Source organism: Columba livia, chromosome 15, assembly GCF_036013475.1.
Source record: "Columba livia isolate bColLiv1 breed racing homer chromosome 15, bColLiv1.pat.W.v2, whole genome shotgun sequence".
Lineage (NCBI taxonomy): Eukaryota > Metazoa > Chordata > Aves > Columbiformes > Columbidae > Columba > Columba livia.
In genome coordinates this window covers 881,056-902,316 of record NC_088616.1, presented here as the reverse complement: position 1 = coordinate 902,316, position 21,261 = coordinate 881,056, and the positions used below count along the sequence as shown (strand labels likewise).

The window sequence follows — 21,261 nt, the reverse complement described above, 5'->3', positions numbered from 1 at the left end:
ATTAACCTTCTGGTGATCTTCCTGTTTGGATCCTTCTGTGTGTGCAGATGTGAAGGACAAACCAGACGGTTTTCTCACATGTTGCACCTTTCTGAGGGAGATGTTGCCTTGTGCACTGGCACACAGGCAGCCACAGTATTTTCTACATAACAGCGACCTAAACAAGAGATATTTATTCTTTGAGTGTCATATTTGCAGAATCTCACTTTGCAGTTGTGCAGCTGCAGGCAGAGCTGGAGCCCTGTCTGACGTCTCCTTTGGGATAGACCTGTGAAGCTTCAAGAAATGCTGGGAGCTGGAGGCTCCGAGCTGTGATGGTGCTGCCAGTTATGTCCTCCTTCTAGCTTCACTATATCCAATCAATTAGATCTGATTTCATCCCACAGGAGACTACAACTCCCAGCTTCACTGAAGGCTTTCTGGGTCTGAGTGTCAGGGAGGGATTCTGTCCATTGGTTTGTATGTGCTTGTTTTTCAAAAATGTAAGTTGGCTGAGTCATCTCTTCTTCAGTCATGCCCAGGCATTTCCTCAGAGGTTTGTGTGCGTGTGAGACAGTAAAGGGGGGAAGAAGAAAGTTTATGAAAGAAACAAAAAATCATATTGAACTGTAGAAATACTTGTATTCTCAGTTTTGACCTGTGTGTCTGGGCACCTCTCCAGCAGCTGATCGATCTTTCTCCCAGTCATGCAGGGCTTTAGAAAGTTTGGGGTAGTTTAAAATTCTTCCACCAAGAAAATCTAAAGAAAGTCACTTTGCACTCCTTGAAACTCAGGAAAGAAAATTACCTGTTAGTGAGCCAGGCCCGCAGAGCAATGTGACTGAGGAAATCTAACACCTCAGGACAGTGAGGTCAGTTTGAGCTCTACCAAACTCCTATTAAGCAACAAGAGCGACTCCAACTCTTACACCTTAGCAGAGTGGAATTTGAAGTTGGATTGTTCATGCTTTGTGAGTGAGTGCTCAAATGATGTGTATAAAGCTTTGTGATGAGCTGCCTTTGTGTGTCCTGGGACTCGAATTTCATGAAGGTGTTCAGATACAAGATCTCCATCCGCTTGTAGCTTTAGGCATGTCCGGATTGCTTAAGTGAGCAATAATCATTTAAGCATGGAGCAAAAACATGGTTGATGAACTGGAAATGAGAATAATTTATGCATAAAAACCTCTTTCTGCACTTTTCACATAAATAATAAAATACTTCACAAGCACTGAAGGAAACGTCGTCTCAGGTGACCAAAAAACTGAAATGTCTAAGCACTGGGTGTTTGCCACACAACACTTCGTGACCACTTTTGGTGGGGCCGGTCTTAGAGCTTGGGAACCCTTTTCCCTCAGATACAGTCTCTGACATTCCTTTGGTGGGACAAAGATGCTGCTGTTGAAGAAAGAGTCTCTGGCTCAAAAATGGACAAATAGCGGCAGAACAGAGGGCAGCCGTCAGTCAGGGCAGCCATGCCAGGGAACGGATGGCTTCTCTCTGCCGTCAGGCAGTGCGTGTTGCTCTGTCTCATTTCCAAGGGCTCCTCTGCCTTCTGCTGACGCTTCCCTAGTGGTGGGTGTGTTGAAGTAGAAGGAGAGTAAAATTCTGACGCAGTGAGGAAAACAGTAAGTAAATCTCAACTCACTATTAACTTGTACTCCAGGCACTCATCTGAGAATATAAAATAGGCACAGAATGTCCTTGCATTATTCAGAGATGTAAATGCCAGCGGACAGTAAGAGGAAAAGGTGAATTTGGTCAGTAGCCGCTGCTCAGTACTTAAGGAATTCTGGAGGCTGCAACAAATAAAGAAATTCCTAACAAGAAATGAGGAAAATATCCTCTTCCATTGAGCGTGTAAGGGTTTGGCTGTGCACATTGAACTGGTTCACATAAAAGCATTTTTCTTTTTAAATAAAATACACCCACATTGGCCTTTTCAACTCTCTCCTCCCCTGTTGTGCTGAATCACACTCTGCCGTGCACACGCTGGATTGCACACGTGCAAAACAGTCCAGCTCCACCTTACACTCTGCCAGGCAATGTGGTTTGGAGTTCAGGGTCTGGCTTTAAAATCGCTTCCTAGGGATCAGCTTGTCCTCACTACCAAGGTCTTGGTCACCCTCCTTCAGTAGCACAATGTGAATTAATAGCAATGGCACTGTTGTCTCTTGTTTTCACCAGCATTTGGGTCTTAGGTGCTGAATTTAGTGCAGATCCTGGACACAATCCAGAACAGAGATTACTATGACTCGCTACTTTTCCATGAACTGAATTTTCACAGCAGCCAGTCACTGAGGGATGAGTAGCTCACTTCTAAAATTAGACAGCCAAATTTTTAGGACATCTGTAGTTCAGAAGAAAGCAGCTGTGTGGAAATTAATTTAATACTGCCTCTGGTAAAGCATCACTTTTTCAGTTATCTAAACTTCTTACCACTTATGGCCACTTTATGATGTGTGATATTAATGTATTATAGCTACAGTTACTACAAAGCACTGAGAATGCTTCTTCCTCCACCGTCACCCCCATTAAAGAAGATAATTAAGCACAGTGGACTACAATGGGATCATGCAGAGTAAGAGGCACTGAAAAGAATATGGTTTGCCTTAAACACAGGGGGAAATGTAGAACAGATCCCTTACTAAATTTCTGAATCGACCCTCAAGACACTCTCAATGAGCACAAAGGCTGAGGGAGCTGGAGAAGAGGAGACTGAGGGGTGACCCATTCATGGGGATCAATATGGAAAGGGGGAGTGTCAGGAGGATGGAGCCAGGCTCTTCTTGGTGACAACCAGTGACAGGACAAGGGGCAATGGGTGCAAACTGGAACACAAAAGGTTCCACTTAAATTTGAGAAGAAACTTGTTCCTGGTGAGGGTGGCAGAGCCTGGCCCAGGCTGCCCAGGGAGGTTGTGGAGTCTCCTTCTGTGCAGACATTCCAACCCGCCTGGACACCTTCCTGTGTAACCTCATCTGGGTGTTCCTGCTCCATGGGGGGATTGCACTGGATGAGCTTTCCAGGGCCCTTCCAACCCCTGACACTCTGGGGTTCTGTGAAAGGGAAACAGGCTGCACGTACTCATTAACCTGCTGTGGGGATCCGCAGACGCAACTCTGAATGAATGTTGGCATATGAAAATGCCACCACCCTGTGACATGAACACCAGGTCAGGGGGAACTCAGTCTGTGTCTGTTTGCTTCAAAGATGTTGTCAGGTTAAATTTATCATGGTGAGCCTGATGTAGGCCTGTTGCAGTTTCTTCTCAGAGTTCTGCTGAAGCTGGTGTGAGCTCTGCGGGTGTGGGCTGGCTGCTGTGCCTCACGTGGTCCCAGGCCCGCTGACATCGTGGAAAATCTCTTTGTGATCTTGGGATGTACTCCAGAGGTCCCTCTGGGGAGGAATCATGTCCTTGAGAGTCCGAAAGTGGTTAAAAACTGAGTGTTTTCAACTCTTGTGCCATACGTCCAGACAAAAAGTGTGGATGTATAACAGTTTCAAAATCTCTATTGTTTTTTCTGCTGAAAAGATTGGATAACAATGCAGCACTTTTGTACTTTTCCTGTGAAAACTCACCTGAATATCAAACAGGGCTAATGTGGTCTGAGACCAGTAGCTCTATGGGGAAAAAAGGGAGAGGGGTTAGAAAGGATAGGGGAAAAGCATGGGAAGATGGTGCAATCCTGGGAGAAAATGTCCCTGAGAGTTATGTTTAATTTAGTTTAAGATTCTGAGAGGCATTATACAGCTTCTGGAGCTGAAGTGCACAATCTTTCAAGGTTGATTTAACTGTATGGTTATAATCGAGCTGCTTTAAAAACTTGTACTCAGACACCCAAGAAATATCTAAGTTCTAATTTAATAATTTGAAGAAACAAGTACATTCAGTGGCTCTTGAGCAGATGAGAGAAGTTTCTTTTGAGTATTTCATCTCTCATTTTATTATGCTTAAGTACCTTTTAGCTTTGATGATTGGCTTGGCCTAAATTGACATCTGAAAAAAGAAGCCTGATATCAGTGCATAAATCGGTGATAATCACCACATCATTACACAGTATCAGCTTTTGAAGAAGGAATTGTAAAGCAACTGTCTGTATTCAACATTCAACAGAAAGCTCTTAACCCTTGTCTTTTATAAACAGATTAAAAATGCCATTTGTAAGAGACAAAAATGGCAAGCTAAAGCAAAGCTGAACAATTTGAGATGGGACTTTGATGTCTGCCTTAGAGGTCTGCTGTCCTGGAGGTCAGATAAAGGAACGTCAGTTTGTGATACAAACATTTTCTGGCATGATGACTACTAGGTTCTTAAGTCAGAATGTTCTCAGCTGTTCTGCTGTTTTTCTGAGCTAAATAGCTGTCTGGAAATGTGCAGCGTGATGCTGCTCTGCATTCCTGGGGAGATGATGTTTGCATCCACACGCGTGAGCTGAGCCAGGGTTAGTGAGAAGATGTTTGTGAATAGACCCCCCAGTTCTTGATGTATTATTGTCTAGAAGGGGCCCAAAATGTAAGGTGGTAAAGGCTTTCTGTCTGCACATGGTGTGCAGCAGGTATTTAAGGCTGCTGAAAAGTATTATACGCTTACGGTTCCAATTTGAAAATGATGTTGAAGCCTTTACCTGCTGTTGTCCTTTTCCCTCCCCAGAACTGTTTCGTTGAGGATGTTCTCCCATTTGCTTAAAATAACAGTCTGTGATATTAATCAGTACAGAAAACAGCCACCACTGGGATCTTCATTAGGAGCTTTATGATGCACTAATTGTTCGAAATCATAAGGCCTCAGAATATTCCTCCAGTGACCTACTAATGCACATTCTGCAGAAAATGTGAAAGCTCTTATTTTGGAAGTGTACAAGTACCTTCTCCTTTTGGAAGTACTTAGTAGTTGTCTAAATTATATGCTTTAAATTTACAACATATCTGGTGTTTTTCTCTCTTGTTTGTGCAGAAAGGCATGGAAAATACATACCAAAATGCATAGACAGTCATATTCAGGGCATAAAGTAGGGCTGAATACTACGCAAACAAATAGGCTAAATGTGCTGAAAAATGGTGTACAATAGGTACGGTGTGGTTTTGTGTGCGTATACAAACACACATGCATATGATAACCAATTCTTACATGTACTTTTCTTATTGCTAATTATAATCCCCCTGTGAATTTATCATACATTTCCAACTAACATGATATTCTGTATGAAATTCTATCGTGAAGTATCCAGATGAGCAAGACTTTGTTTTTAGCTTGGAAGCAGAATGTCAGCTGCCAAAGCAAAGGCAGCAGACTGATCTGAAGGAGAAGTCATGCGTCGTGCTGCTTACTTACCGACTGCCTTTAGAGAGGCGTACTTGTTAAGCTCTTTGCCTGGGGGCTGTTGCTCATATGGGTTTGTGATCTGTCCCAGGCTGGGATATGAATGTTGATGTGCCATCTGAGGAAGGAGGGGAGAGGTTGGCATGACATTATTCATCTGTGGTGGATCTGTATTAAAGAAAATCGACAAGCATTAAGAAAAAAAAAAAAAAAATCAGTCTTAAGATTTTAACATCATTATCCAGTACAGATTAGACAGGATATGTCATGAGATTTAATGCAACAAAACATTATTTACTGCAAAGTGGGAGTCTGAGTACAGCAAACCTGTACTTCAAACAGTTAATGGCTTGATTAAAGGCTGGTGAATGATTGTAGCAATAGATGCTAACTTTTGTATGAAAAAGATCTTTGAACTAAGAAATAGGTTTTCAAAACAATTGAACACCAACATAAAGACTGAATTACTGCAGCGTTAGGATACAAAGCAAAACCTGAAGTTTATCCCAAGGTAGCTTGTGCAGTTAAATAGCCAGGCTAATTTAAATTGGCTCAGGCAGGCTGCTGCATAAATGCAGTTACACTGCTTTTAATACCAGCACCAGCTTGGTTATTTGCACAGCATTATGTTGTGTTCTGTAGACATGCCCCACAGTGTAGAATGTGCAATTTTGACTCATGACTATCATTAGGTAATTTCTTCAAAGCTCACACTTTGTCCTTATGTTTTCTCCTTTTCCCTGACAGTAGGCTTCCCAATGTCATACCAAGATAATGTTTTCTTTAGCAGACATACCTAAAAGCAGGAGCTAATTAGTTCTTATGTACCATTTTATACCAGCACTCACTCCATATCTGTTCTATAGTTGATTTGTTCCTTTGCAGTAGCGAATACAGCCTGGATACTTCCCTTTCTCAGATATTGGCATGGTTTGATCCCAGCTACCAACTAAGACCATGAGAGCCGCACACTCACTTCCCCCACCCTCCAGGTGGAATAGGGGAGAGAATCGAAGGAGAAGGGAGAAACTTGTGGGTTGAGATAAGAACAGTTTGATAAGATAACAAAATAATTATAAATATGTAAAATGATGTAAAATGAGTGATCATGCAGTCTATCACAAATTCTGTCCATGCTGAACAGCCAGTCCCAGAAGGGAGAGCACCCTGGTCCCGAACAGCCCATCCCAGAGAGAGCAACCAGGCAAAAGGCAGAAAGGCCAAAAGCCAACTGCCTATCAGCAGAATGGCAAAAGGCCGAACCAACACCAAGCTCCAAACAGAGCTCCCAAACAGAACTACTGAAATAACTAGGCGGATATGTATATAGCTCTGGCGGTATACTGAGCATGACACTAATGGTGGTGTATATTTTGTTGGCCAGCCTGGATGTCAGCCCAGGTGCTGTGCCATTCTTCTCCCTCCCAGCTGCTATTTTGTACCTGCAGCTGGACAGTTGAAAAAATCCTTGGTCTCCCTGGCAACAGCCAAAATATCAGTGAGTTCTTACAATATGTATCTCCTCCAAAACACAGTCTAGCTACTGAGAATAAAGCATTAACTCTATCTCAGGGAAAAACAATTTTATCACATTATTCTCACACTAAATCCAAAACAAAAGACCTTGCTAGCTACCAAGAAGAAAAGGTTCTAACTGCATGAAGAAAATTAACTCAATTTCAGTTAAACCTGCACAGATATACCATAATTCAGTAGTTATTTTTGATGTTTAGTTCCACCCTCTAAAAAGTTTGATCAGAATTGTATACTGCACTCAGTTTTCAGACCTGAATTTCAACAGATTTCAACATGGACAGCATATCTTTTCTGCAGAATCTTTCTCCAGGCTGTGTATTTTGAGATATTTGGAGCTGATTGTCAATCCTAGGACCTTATCATGGCTTCCAAAATCACAGACATGTGCATTTTTCTCCTGCAATGAAACCATGGTGCTGAATTGGTGACAACGCAGTAACTTCCCCAGCATCAAGCACAGGCTTATGACTGTGGAGAAAGAAAGTGGGGCAGTTGGGGGGAAGCAGCCTCATTGTGATGGAGGGAGTGGACCAGCCCCAAGCGCCCACAGGATCTGTCAGGAGCCAAATCTCCCTGCAGTTTGCCAAGATTTTAAGCAAATTGAGCCACTTGGTTTCCACAGCTCATTAATGAAGCTGAGCACCTGGGCAGGAGCTCTGGAGCCAGGTAACAGATTTACTGCTGGGAGAGCAAAGGAGAGTGAGGGTGGGTTTAACTTTCTTCTTGTCTGTGGCTGCTGCCTGGTGCAGTCTCTGCGGAGCAGAGCAATCACATCCTCCTCCCACACACACGGAAACACCTTCTGAGGGCACCTCGAGGCAACGCAGGAAGAATTCTAGAAGTGCTACCATCTAATAACAGGATGATTCTTCTTGCTGTTACCGGTTGTGGGTAGTAGGTTGAGCTGGATGAGAAATAATTTTCCCATAACAAAGGAGTTTTGCAGTAAGTGGTTTTCTTTTCCTTTTAACAAACAAATGAAATCTGAACTTGGACTTCTTTTTTTTTGCGAATATTGTGCCAGATTGGAAGAAACATTTTGTTAGAATTTCAAAATCATATATATATATATATGTATGTATAAATAAGTTGGCTCACTTTTAAAAGGTGGAAGCATTATCTTGGATTGAAAACCAGAAACTGTTCTATTCTAGAATTCCCCAAAAAAAGTGCTGGAACACTTTCTGAATCCTTTTTGATAGGTTTACCTTGAAAGGTAAGTCAGCCCTTTCACAGAAACAGCTGTGATTTTAATGAATCGCTGTTTTCTAATAAGTAGAAGCTCAGTAAGTTTCTGTTCAGCTCTAGCACTAGTGTGTCTGGTGTAACTAAGTAGAGTGACTCTTCTCTTAGAGCGAGATTTCAAGAAATCCTATTCTGTTCCCATTCTATCTCTAGAGTACAGCTCAGGAAAGCCTCTTACGCTAACAGCTTAAACCATAAAATAGCTGACCGTGCTTTCCGAACCATCTGTATGGACATCCAATGTCTCTCTTACGGTTGCACCTGCCAGTACACTTCTGAGGAGCAATGCCAGCACAGCTGCATTTTGGTAACAAGGCAGCTCTAAAAGATATGGGTGGGACCTTTAATATAAGGAAGGTGTCAACCTTTTACAACCACATTCACTTGCTCATTTTTTTCTGAGTAGAGCTAAATCAGCACTTCGTAGATGCTACTACAAGAAGTTCCCTTGTGGCGACACTTATTATTCAGTCTGTCAAACATCATGATTTCACTGGGGTGGGAGTATTTGGAGCACAGGTATTTCTATGCTCACTGCCAAAGTGACTTGCAGTTATGGAGACTTGCAAAACCGATGTAAACAAGGTGTGGTTAACCAGGATGTTTTTCTAGCTGTGTTTGTTACTTAGACCTATCATTTTTATTCAGTCATCTCTTTAAGCATAGTGAAGAAAGTTCACCCAGAAAGGAACGGGGGGAAATTAATCAGGTCCAGGTGTTCAGTGGCAAACTCCGTTGTTACTGGGTTGCTGGGCTACTAATGCTGCTGGGGTTTGGTTCTTTGAGTGTTTATGAAGATGTAAAGAAATATGTTTTCCATTTCCACATCATCTTTGACTTCTCTTTTGTCTTGTTAAAAGCCCAGAACTCTCCTGAAATATGAACTTCAAGCAAATTAATGAGTCATTGTTTCAGTGCTGCCCTGACTGCACAGTGCCCCTCACTCATACGCAGGTACTTACACAAGACTAAGTTATCACATGGAAGACACAGTTCAAATTACTTATTCAGTTGGCCATTTGCGCAAAGTAAATTAAACAAAAGGCCAAACTCTGGCAAAATGCATTTAACTATATTGAAGAACGATTCTTATTTATAAAGAGACTCCCATTGAAATGGACTCCTAGGACCTAAAAGGAAAATCTCAGCTTGATATATATACATCCGTCTCAATACTCAGTATTTACATACTCAATTTTAGTCTAAATGGCTGTAATCGGTGAATGTTGAATTTGTTTGCAAGCCTACTAAACTGTGTGTGAGCTGATTCTTTATCTTTGGGTTTCTAGAAATATGTGAGCAAATGGGATGCTTGCATTGTCTTCTCCACACATAGTTAATGTAATGATGATGGAGAAATTCACCTATATTTGGATGCTATTCAGGAAATGTTCCTAATTAAAGTTAACAATGGTGTAATGCAAATTCTGCAACAGGCACAGTGATGGGGAGTGTAAGTCTAACCACTGGGGGAGACCAGGCTTAGCCCTGAGCAACCAGGAGGTATTAAACTGGGCTGACCTCACTCGCTCTGGGAAAGCCACATTTATAACTAAAAAAGGTATTGCCCTCGGCAGTGTTGTCTTATTCTTATAAATACTGCTTCAGTTTCAGCAATACTGAATAAGGATTCCCTTAGAAAATAAACAAATTTGTCTACAACTACTTCACAAGATCTCAATGTGAAATTTGAGATTTTTCAATTTGAGATTTTGACTTTTTTTCCTGACATTGGAAAAAAATAGTAAGCATTAAATTTTTGGGAGTGAACCATAATCTCTTGCATTATTCAAAGTATTTTGCGATGCAAGGGATTGGTTTCAGTTGGAAGAAAGTCTAACCAGAAAAAATACCCTACCAGATTTATCACCGACCTCTAGTGCCAAGTTAAATCCTTCATACTTACAAACCAGATATCTGTGATTGAAATTTGCAGATACCTGGCTTCACTGAATGGGGAGAACTTGAACCTGAGAGCTGTGGCTGTGCTGATACGTTCCTGTTGGCAACCTGACACGGGTACCTTGTCCAGCACGGTGTTCATGGAACCAGCTGCACTGTGCCACTGCCAATTTAGGGATTTATTTGTAAAAGACAGAGAATATGAACATCACAAAGAGTCAAAAAACTGTCTGTGCCACAGCTTCTAGCATGAATAGTCAGACCTGATTAGCAATGGTGATATTGTAAAAACCCTGCCATATTCCCAACATATCTTATTTTCTGCTGAAGCGAGGAAATACGCCAGGCTGCTCCCGAGCCTCCCAAGACTCTGAGGAGTCATTCTGGATGTAGTGTTAATGGTTTGCTCTTTGTCTTGCTGCATTAGCCCAAAAGAAAGAGTATGATAAAGCATGCTGGAGCTCACCACACAAAGGCTACATGTCTGCTGGGCAGAAAATGAGACATACAGGAAAAAAGAAAAGCAAAGAAGTTCTGCAAGCTGCTGAATAGTGCTTTTCACTGCTACCCCCTTTAGCGGTCTAGGTAGAGAAAAGCTTGTGGGAGGCAAATGGAATAAAAAACTAGAACTGGAAAGAAGCTGCACAAGTTTATAGCTGGAGAAAGTGGGTTTTACATCCCAGCCACCAACAATGAGCCTTTGGAAAAGGCCAGGGCCTCCGCTCCTGCTCACAGTCCCAGCAGTTGACAAAGACTGATCATTATGTTATCCGCCTGTTATCTTGACCTGTGTCTCAGCCTGTGCAGTTGAAACGTGTATCCAGATGTCACAACTAACAGCTTACTGCAATTTTCAAGTGAAAGGGCTTTTTTGGGCTGTTTCCACCCCTCCCCGATTGTGAATTTTGGAGTTGCTTTTGTGTGCATCATGGTGACAACAATAATGTAATTGGTTGCTGCCGTTACGCTGCACTCCGTTCAATTAAGACAGTGTCATATCTAATTTATGCATTTCATTCAGAAATCAAGGAATGGGCATCGCAGCAATTATTAAATACAAATAAGAAGCCAATGTGGAAACACCTGACACACCACGGTCACATGTTTGAATGTGTGAGACAAGGCAAAAGCCGCCAAACTTTTTGTTTGTTTGTTTTGTTTTCTGTGTTGCTCATAGAATAAATTGTGCTGTTCACCTAGTTTTCATTTTTCCTGTCAAGAAGCTGCCAAGGTTATGGGAGATACTGGGGGCTAGAGGAGGGATGCTGGCAGGTTGTAGCAATAATAAGCTTGTGCCCTGTTTGAGAGCCAACAACCTGCCAGGGACGTCCCTCCAGCTCAGCCACTGTCCCCCTGCTCCTCAGCCCTGAGAGTGGAACCTGCTCTGCAGCCCGGCCTGGGGACTCATCCCTCTCAGGAGCCTGAACTCAATGATTCGGTGCTTGAAGACAGGGAATATGAAAAAACTGCATAGGCACAGAGTGGAATCTATTAGTAAATGAGCAGTTACAGCCATAAGGAAAAGGAGAAATGAGACAGGCAATGCAGTGAAACAACGGGAGAGGATGGGGGAAGGGCAGGAAAGCAGAGGAGATTTTGCTGTAAAAGCCACCTGCAGACACACATACAAAAGAAATGAGAACAAGACAGACAAAAGAAGACTGGGAAGTCAAGGGAGAAAAAAAGGAAAATTCAGAGCAAAATATAATAATAGCTGAGCATTTTCAGATACTCAAGAGAAAAAGATATGCCCTGAGCTGACGAAAATTGAAAATAATAGCTATGAAAACAGGATAGATATGAGTGATTAGAGAATACCATCTAAAATTGCTCCCCTCCCATCCCTAACTGCACTGCCACCAACATGCAGATTTGCCTCTTTGTTCTTGAGTGTATTATACTTAATTATAAGACTAGCTCATCCAGCATCACAGATCCATACAACCACAATTCCTACAAGACTAACCAACAAACTGCAGGTGCTATTGCTGAAAAATCCCAGAGATGATGAAAGCTGTGAGATTTCAACAACTCGACTATGCCTGCAAAGTAATTCATTCCAGACCAGCTCCTCCCTGGATAATAGGATTGTTCTCCATTCTTGGGACTGATCCTCCTGTTGGGGTGAAACTCAAATCCTTGGCCTCTACACTTGCTCTTGCCGCTCTGTAGGTTGTCCCGATGTGGTTGAACTGACCTTCTCCGAGGTTTTGTGTGTGTGTGCATTTTCCTACGCCTAGATAACCTGAGTTTTTTCTCTCTTTGTAGGTATTGTATTGCCATTGTCATTGTATTTTTATTTTGATTCTTTGCCCCTTCCTTTGAATTTGCATTAAATGTTTTGTTTTCAAGGATATTCTTACATCTAGAGCATCATTACATGCAGGAGTGTACAGGGTATGTTCTGCAACAGCTGGTATGTCAAAATCAGGCTGCGCACCCATTAGATTATTTGTGCAAATATAGACATACACGTAACACATGTGGTCCTTCCAGTTTAGGGGCCACTCTCTGTCCAGTACAAGATGTGTGACGGGAGAGTGCAAGGGCCCCAATGGTATTTATATGCAAAATGGTCTCTGAAAGGTGTGTGCTTACCCTTGCACTAGGGGTTATGCGCCAAAACAGCAATCTTCTTATACCCTTTGGTTTGCATTAACTGTCATAAATCTGCATGGTCTTGTTCTCCACATAGTGGTAAAATGGTATTTCAGCTCTTGTTAAATTAACGGCGCTCTGCAGCAACATTTTCCACAGCCTAGTACAAGCCCTAAATAGAAAAGTATTGCTATTATCTAATCTTAGTTTCTTATCTTGCAGTTTAACTCATTTTGTATTTTAGCAAGAACAGACGGTTGCAATCCAGCTTCTGTACCATTCATTATTTCACATGCTTTTTTCCCACTTTTCAAATATTTCTCTCTTTTTTGAAGTAAATAATTTCACTTCTTTCAGTCTTTCTTCATCTGGCAGTCTTTCCAAGCTTTGATCATTACTGCTTCCATTTCTCTACACTTGCAGCCTTGCAATGCAGCTTGAGATGAGATTCTACCCTCCGTAACACACGGAAAATCTTACTCTGTCTATGATGGTATTGTAAATCATCCCTATAAGTCTCTGTCCCTTATGATATGCAGACTTCTTGATTTTTCATCAGTGATGCACGAGTCATGTGAGTAGTCGTATTTTCCCTAAATATGATAGCTCTGAGACAATATGTGTCTTTTCATGGCAATTTACACTAGCCAGTCATCTGTTCCGTCTCTGCGCCGTATCACAGAAACGTTCTTGTAACAGAGACAACCTACCCATCTAATCACCGTCACAAAAAGGATCTGAGATGAGTGGGATGGCATTGCAACCAGCAAAAAAATGTTTCTGTTTAATGGAAGTGACAGTCTACAGTGTAAATGCCTGTCATCAAACACACTGTCTTGCGCCTTCCTCTGTCCTACCAAGCACTTGTAGGAGTTAGTCCCGTGCTACGTGCTCTACTCTTGATTCTCTGTGCTGCCGCTGAACGTGAGGGCCTCTGTGTGTTTTCTGTTCACTGCCAACGTGATTAACCCCTTGGTCTGGTGCTGTCTTCCATGGTAGAGGTTGCATGGCCTTTCACATACGGATACCCTCAGTGGTTTTCTGAGGGGAAGCTTTTTTCCCCCGAATAGAAAACTGCTGGACACAGGATCATCCCCAGTTCCACTGCCAGACTGATGAAGGTATTGAGCTCTGGAGCGGTGCTGTGGGCGGTGCTGGCAGCGGGGAGCAGGGTCAGCACGCCATCCTGGCTGCAGCGCTGACGGACCATCGACATTCCTGCTGGTGCAAGTTGAAAACTGGCGAGAGAGAGAATGGCATAACAGCTCTTAGCACCTTGTTGATCTAATTTGAGAACTGGTGAACAAGGTTATTGTGTTCATACTGTGGATGCGGTCTTTATGGGAAGGCATTATGGTAGGGAGATTCAGGAGCTGACGTTGAGAGACAGCGTCACTCGTCTGGACACGGGAAAGAAGGTCACGGAATGCACAGTGCCCGTGGTGCATGGCATGGGAGGAGCGGGCTCTCCTGGCAGGAGAGGAGAACGGCAGAGACCCCAGAGCTGGGTGCTCAGTGCTGGTGCTGTTCAAACATGCCCCGGCCTCCTTCTGAATGGTGGAATTCCCAGGTTTCCTTCCAGTGCAGTGGGATTCTGTGCTGCTGTCTGAGGAAGGCAATGCTATCTACACACACTTGCAAGCAGATGGACTCTTCATTCTCAGTATTCTGTCTGAAGTGCAGATGAGGACAGCACTAATTTTACAATCAAAATAATCCCCTTCTACCCCTTTAATTTTCTGTCTACATCCTTCAGGTGCTTACCTATGTGAAAGTCAGAGATTATATTTCTTTGAATAATGATTTAGGGGGGGAGGTGTGAAACACAAAAGAAGGGAAATTAGTATCGGTATGACCAAAGAGGGGTGGAGCTCCGCTGCCGTCTAATCCCGGCAGGTAGTGCACGCACTGCTCCTGTAAAAGGGCCTTTTCCTTACTGAATGTGCTGCCGCCACCTCATGTTTAAATCTCTGGGCATTATTTATATAGATAAGAATCTCATGCCTGTGAGCTCTTCCGAACTCTGTGTGGACAGGTTACAAATGGGGAAGGGAACAACTGCATGTTTGTGTATCAGTTAAATCAAGAGTGGGTGACTGAAGTTTCCGTTCTCTGGTGCTGTGAGGGGCCCAGTTCTCCGTGGTTGCCATGGGTTCGGAGATAGGGCCTTAGATCGTGTTTCAGGTTTGGCCTCCGTGTTGCCGGTTGGAATCCAGGTGTGTAGGAGCAGAACTCTGCCATCACCATTCCCCTGCCATCGGGGGTGGCAGGGGGACAACGCCAGCCATGGGGCTGAGCTGCCCGCGAGCCTCTGGCTTCTGCTTCTCATTTCCCTGGGGCCCAGCGCTGTATCGTCGCGCTCACACGCTTCTAACATTTTCTGGGCTTTTGGTTTGCAGAAGTTTTACAGTCTGAGGTTGGTTTTCCATGTAGACTTTTATTACGTGACACCATATCTCCTTTTATGAAGGTTATTTTTGTGTCTTCTGAAGGTTTGCTTTTCCTTCATAATTACTCACAACCTGACAGATTTATAATCCTCTGATAGGATTTGTGACATTGTAATCTTCTCGAGAGCAACCCATTGTGGCTTCACAAACGGAGGATTATAACCTTTAAGAAGGCAATAAGCAGATGAACTCTTGAGATATGAAGACCTTGCTTCCCTATCAGCTTCCCGCGCCAGTAGTGGGAGGGCAGAGCGGTGCTGCATTCTCGCTGCCTCCCACGGTTCTGGTTTTCTTCATCTTCTTTTGCCTCAAGTAGCAGAGTTGAGAATTTAATTAAACCCACCAGTTATACACACTTTGAGCACTGCAAATATCCTTAGCTATGCAAATTAGGAAAAGATGCATCCAGCAAATTTGCCTTACACAACAGAAGTTTTTTTGCCTGGAAGATTGTAATTTACACTTTCCCATAAGGTATTGTTTTACAAATCAAATACCTCTGTGCGTTTTCACAGAGATGAACAGAGTCTGCTAAGCTGTACTAGCCAGCTCAGATTATTTGTTTTACCTGTTTTGTCTTTCTATTAAATTACTTGTATTCCAACATTTTTACCTAATGGGAATGTGCCTGTCATTGTAATATTTATTCTAAGTGTTTGTATGCCTTACTTGTTTATTGTTTTCTCTTACCATAGTGGTTATTGGTGACCAATAAGTATAATATTTTATACAGCTTGAATGTATTAAAAATTCCCTTCCTTCAAGCATTCCACTAGTTTGCGTATTAGCTGTCCCAATATACCAACTGTTTAGAAGGAAAAGACTAGATAGTATAAACATTATAAAAGCAAAATGTTACCAGCTTTGTGTCTTTGTTATTTACCGTTAAGTCTAAACCGTGACTTGGTGGTCTTGCCTACGGCTGTGGGTAACACCTGCCTGGAGGATCCTCACATTGTTCACAGGCAAAGGCAACTGAAGAGTTAACATTTCAGGCCGAGGGAGAGGTAAAATTGGAAGGAAGTTGTTCCCCTTCAGTCAGCAAAGGCAAAGGACAATTTCACTAGCTAATCATCCAGCTAATGTGGGCTTGGAGAAATATTTTCCTTAAATATGTATCTCGCCTGAGCATATTCTTTCCTGATATACCTGGCCCAGCAATGGAGAACCAGTGTGCTTTTTACTTTCTGGCATAATTTAGTTTATTCCTTCAGAGTCTCTCTAGAGATAAAAATATATCAGTGTGCTACAGTGAAGCTGCAATATCCAGTATTGGATCTCTTCTTTCCTGATCCACATGTGCAAGTCTTATTAATGTCAGTGCCATTTTTGGTTTGTTAGTTTGTGTTAAGCAAACAAACACTCAGAGAAAGAACTCAGAAGGTTGGTGAAGAATTAGAGTTACGTTCTTGGAGAAACAGCCATAATTCATTATCTTTTAGAACAGTGGAGAACAGAATTCATGGATTACAGAGTAGGATGCATGTTATCTTGTTGCACAGAATCACAGAAAATACAAATGATTGGCTTTTCAAAAGATCACCTCATTTATCCTGTACCCCTCTCATTACCTCTACTCTTGGCAGATATTAATCACGTGTTTAAAAAGCCTCCGGTGAGGGCCGACCTGCACAGTCTGCTCCAGTCCTAACGCCCTTCCAGTGGTGTCCTCACCATTGGAGAACTTGCCCTATTACCTGTTTTACATCTCCTTTAAAGCAGGTGAAGTGCCCTAGTTGTTTTATTCTCCAGGGACAGGAGGAACAGATGATTACTGTCCCTTGGGCTGCAGCACTTCCCGTGTTTTGAAGTCTCTGTGCTGCAGAATAAGAATGCTTTCAGGCTTCTCATACAGAATGATTAGAGGTCTCAGAAATCTGGCCTTTCTGAACACATCTTTCTTGAGGTCTGGCACTTCAGACCTTCTCATATTTCTCACATCTTGTGGGATCTCTACTTATTTATGCACCCTAGCATACCATTTCTTCTCTGGCATCAGCATGGTGGCACTGATCCATTCCTGCCTTCAATCCCCTAAAGCCCAGAAATCCTTTTATGTCAGACTGCTCTTTACCATCTCATTCCTATCCTGGGTTTGTTTACGTGATTATTCTTATACATAGAAACGTGCATCTCATTTAGTAGGGATGCACCTTGTTTTTTCACACCATTTTCCCAGCTTCTTAGGATCTTTTGAATTCTAATTCTGTCCTTCAAGGCCTTTGAAATCCCTTCCAGCTTGGTGTTGTCCACAAATTTAATAAGTGCCTGTATGCTCTGTCCCATCATTCTCTTTTTTAATGAAAGTATTGCACAGTATTGGAGACAGAATAAATCCCTGCAGAACTCTCTTCGATGTATCCTTCCGTTTCAAAAAAATAAGAATCACTGGGGACTATTCTTGGAATGCAGTTTTTAGACCACTTTGCTCCTATCTTCTAGAAACACCTTCTGAAAGCCTATTAAAAATAAAGATTGATTATATCTATAGCTTTCCCTCATCCAAAGGGGTGTCATGCAAAGAAATTGCTTAGTGACTCAGGCATTGATTCCAGATATTCTTCTTAAATAAATATTGTGAGATACGGTGTAGCATGGCTCAAAGTGGGTGCATCCTGAAGAGGGACCCTCAGCAAAACAGAAACTTGGACAGTTGTACCCCCACAATCCACCCCTGCCCCATGTCACTCCAGGCCAACTGCAAAATTAGGGTCTGCAGTGTCCCGGTTCTTCATTGACCTGTTGTGACAGGACAAGGGGTGATGGTTTAAACTAAAGGAGGGAGATTCAGGCCGGACATGAGGAAGGAATTGTTGGCCCTGAGGGTGGTGAGAGCCTGGCCCAGGTTGGCCAGAGAGGTGGTGGATGAACCATCCCTGGAGACATCCCAGGCCAGGCTGGACGGGGCTCTGAGCAACCTGAGCTGGTGAAGATGTCCCTGTCATGGCAGGGGGGGCACTGGGAGCTGGGGAGGGCCGTTCAACACAAACCATCTGTGATTCTATGATTTTCACCAGGCTGGCCATCAATCAAAGTCCTGACCTTCAGTTGCTGTTTTGTACCTGCAGCTGGAGAAAAATAGTTCATGGCAAACCAAAACATTCTTCTGTTTCATCTTCTCTGAGATGCTGTTCTGCTCGTTTGCTTATCTCCAGGGATGCAGCTCCCCTTCTTTAGCAGCAGAAGCCACTCTGAGGCCTTTTTTTCTTAAGGAAGCAGAAAGTTCAGAAGTTCTCAGCTTGCAGAAGTTACGCTAAGCAAACATGCTTAGGCTGAGGGAATTCTGTATAAGCAGTTTCTAAACAAGTTCTATAAGAAGCTGTATACCAAATAATTCAATAAGCTAAGGCAGTCTGTTTCCTAACATTAGGTTTAGCTCCATTTGATCTTGACAAAATTGTATTAGTTGTTATTCATGATCACGTTTTGACTAGGTGCTCCAAGAATTGCTGATTTTTATTCCTTCCTTCATTCCCTTCCCTGTCCCTTCATTCATGAACTAAATTATTTTGTGTTCTTTCTCCTCTTCTAAGGCTTGAGAGCAGCCTTTTCTTTAATAGTTTTACAGAACTTCATCTATTGGGTGAGCGCTTAATGATAATGGCACTTAGAGGACTCGAGTCCTTTCTCCAAGCACGCAGGATGAATCCTTCAGGGCCATCAAGAAGAAACATGGTATAATTTCTCCGAGTACTCTTGAAACCTGCCCTTCCTGTCCTCAGGTGTGACCTTCCCTTTTCTGATGCTAATTTGGGTTTGTGTCTTGAAACTATTGCCTTTTCTAGTGAATACTGAAACACTGTCTTCTAAAAGGGACAATTGGGTTCTTTGAATCTTTAGATGTGAGCATTTAATAACTAAAAATTAAACAAAAATGACGTATTTTTGAGCCCTATATATGGTTCTCTTTTAATCAACACTAAGCCTTACATAAATGAGCATTTATAAGAGCCACGGTAATTTGGATTGGCCCTTTACGTAGTTTAACCTTTAGCTGCTTAGTTATGATGTGTTCCACATTGTTATTTCAATAATTGCTGGATTCACATTATTTTCTGTTTAGATAATGCTGTTTTATTCAAATATATGCACAAGAGTTTCAGGGGAAGAAATCAGGTGAGACAGAAGATCAGACAAATAGCTTCTTTTGAAAAGAAAGTGCTATCTTTGGGGGGGAAATGGCATGTTCTTAACTTTGCTCTTATTTTTAGCCCATCTCATTTGATTTAGGCCTCTGAAGTGAAACTTGAAATATAATAATGCAAGCAAAGTAGATTAAGGATATCTTATAAGAGTAAATATAAAGCTGATAAGTGTCCAACTGATTTTCTTTAAAGTAAATTACTTCTAACCTTGCAGCCGAGAAAAGAGGTTATCGCGGTACCTTGCAGATCTGACTGGGAGCTTTATATCCTGTTTACAGAGCTTGACATTCTCCCCAGAAAGAAAACGTGCTTGAACCTGCTCTGGTTTGAGAAGGGGCACGAGTTGGCTGCTTACACGGTTCACTGCTCTTTTTGGGACCAGCGTGTGGCAGAATTCGGGGTTGTAGCTCGTGCTACATCCTTGGCAGTGGCCACAAACTGCTTAGTTGGTTGTAACTTTCTCATTACTCACAAATATTTCCTAGCACAGCTACCGATGGCACAGCAGCAAGAGGCAAAATAACTGTTTGTTTCATGCTCAGGCACTGGAGACAAGAAGAAAGAGAAAATGGAAAAATAGATCTTAAAAAATACTTTCCTTTTTGCACTCGAAGTTGTGAATTTCCGAACCTATCCTGAGAAACAGGGAAGAATATCTGTCCATTTTTTTCCTGCAGTTTTTCCCCAGGTGTTTACTAGGGGAAGGGACTTACTCCTAGGTTCTTTATTTGATTTTAAATTGCAGCTTGATGAGGAAATGAACATCATATCACCTGATGCCATTTAATTTTAGTATTCTAAATTAACTTAAGGATCATTCAAAGGTCTACTAAGGTACTTCCTCCATCCTCTCATTGTTTGATCCTCTCTACTGATGAAGCACATACTGACCTATTGAAGGAAGTGCCAAGTAGATTTGAGAGTGGAGGAAAGGTAGGCAAGAAAATCTCTCCATAATTAGGCCACAGGCAATCCTGTATCAACAGGAATGTTATTTCCCTTTTTACCATTTCAGTAATGTTCCCATTTCATTTTGAACCTTTAGACTTAAAAGGCAACTCTGATAGCTGCTGTCTCAACCCCGTGTTATTTTAAGAACCTCTTCTGTGTAATTTCTGTGATCAATAACGTCCATGCACATACACTGACGTGCAGAATAAAGATGACCTAGTTCTATTTTTGCATTTTAACGGCCTTTTGTAGGGTGGTAACTCTGCTGTTAAAGGGACAATGATGAACGTATCTTTCAATAAATGAGAAAATCCTATTGCTTTGAAGAAGGAAATTTCAATAGCTTTTAAAAGACCTCAGCCACCTGAGCAGAGGTTGAGATTATTCATCCTATTACAACCTCTTTGCCAAAATGCAAATATTTTCTTCTAAATAGTCTTCACTGGAAGCAGTTACCAAAATAACTGCAGTAGGCCAGGCATCGGTTGCTCTCTTCCTCTGAGAATAAGGCATAATGGGCTACATTATCACAGGCAAGCTGCTTAGTCAAGAATGCTCCTCAAGATACGCAGCTGATGTGAAGGGACAGCTGGAAAAATCCTCCAGCTGTGCAGTGGTGGGAATCAGGATGGATCTGCCGTGCCAGAGGTAAACCTGAGCCCTTCAGTTCCTCCTGTGAGAGAGTCATACTGTCTGGCCAGGTTTCTCTTAGAGCCTTTTCTGGTTTTACCGCTTATTTCTGTTCTACATTATCCTATGTTAGACCTTTTTCTGTGTCTTCCTCCTCCCTGTAATCTGTCCGGGGAATGACCGCTTGGCTGTGTGGCATCCTCAGCCATGTCTTCTCTTTGAGTTTAGAGCAGTCTGGGCCACATTGCCCTGAAAAACATCTGCACTGTGCCAGAGAGCCAGGATTAGGGTATGGATCCATCTCCAGCCTGACTCTTCGGTCTCTACCTTGCGTCTGGAGAGCCAAGATACTGGCTTTTGAGCCATCCTCATCCTGTCTCTGTGCCGGCGCCCAGACCATCGTGGTGCTGGGTGAGGTCTCTGGCCCAGGCAGGGGGATGCTGGCTCCAGAGCAGCCGCTGGCGCCACCGCCAGCACAGTCCTGGGCTTGCGAGGGGCAGCA

The 21,261-nt window shown here is 42.6% G+C and overlaps 1 protein-coding gene and 2 long non-coding RNA genes across 6 annotated transcripts in view; 2 read left to right on the top strand and 1 right to left on the bottom strand.

The window, feature by feature from the left end:
* Positions 1 to 21,261, bottom strand: part of SHISA9 (shisa family member 9) — a 189,143-nt gene that overhangs the window by 17,141 nt on the left and 150,741 nt on the right. For all 4 annotated transcript variants that reach the window (XM_065030404.1, XM_065030406.1, XM_065030405.1 and 1 more), the window contains exon 4: positions 5,315 to 5,470. In XM_065030404.1, the coding sequence (XP_064886476.1) occupies positions 5,315 to 5,470 (156 nt within the window). The remainder of the gene's footprint in view (positions 1 to 5,314; positions 5,471 to 21,261) is intronic.
* LOC110362165 (uncharacterized) overlaps positions 1 to 21,261 on the top strand; it is a 130,448-nt gene that overhangs the window by 77,057 nt on the left and 32,130 nt on the right. The window lies entirely within an intron of this gene.
* LOC110362166 (uncharacterized) lies at positions 7,378 to 12,747 on the top strand. The gene is made up of 3 exons (XR_002419255.2): positions 7,378 to 7,783; positions 8,944 to 9,037; positions 10,020 to 12,747. It is a non-coding gene; the product is annotated as an uncharacterized LOC110362166 (long non-coding RNA).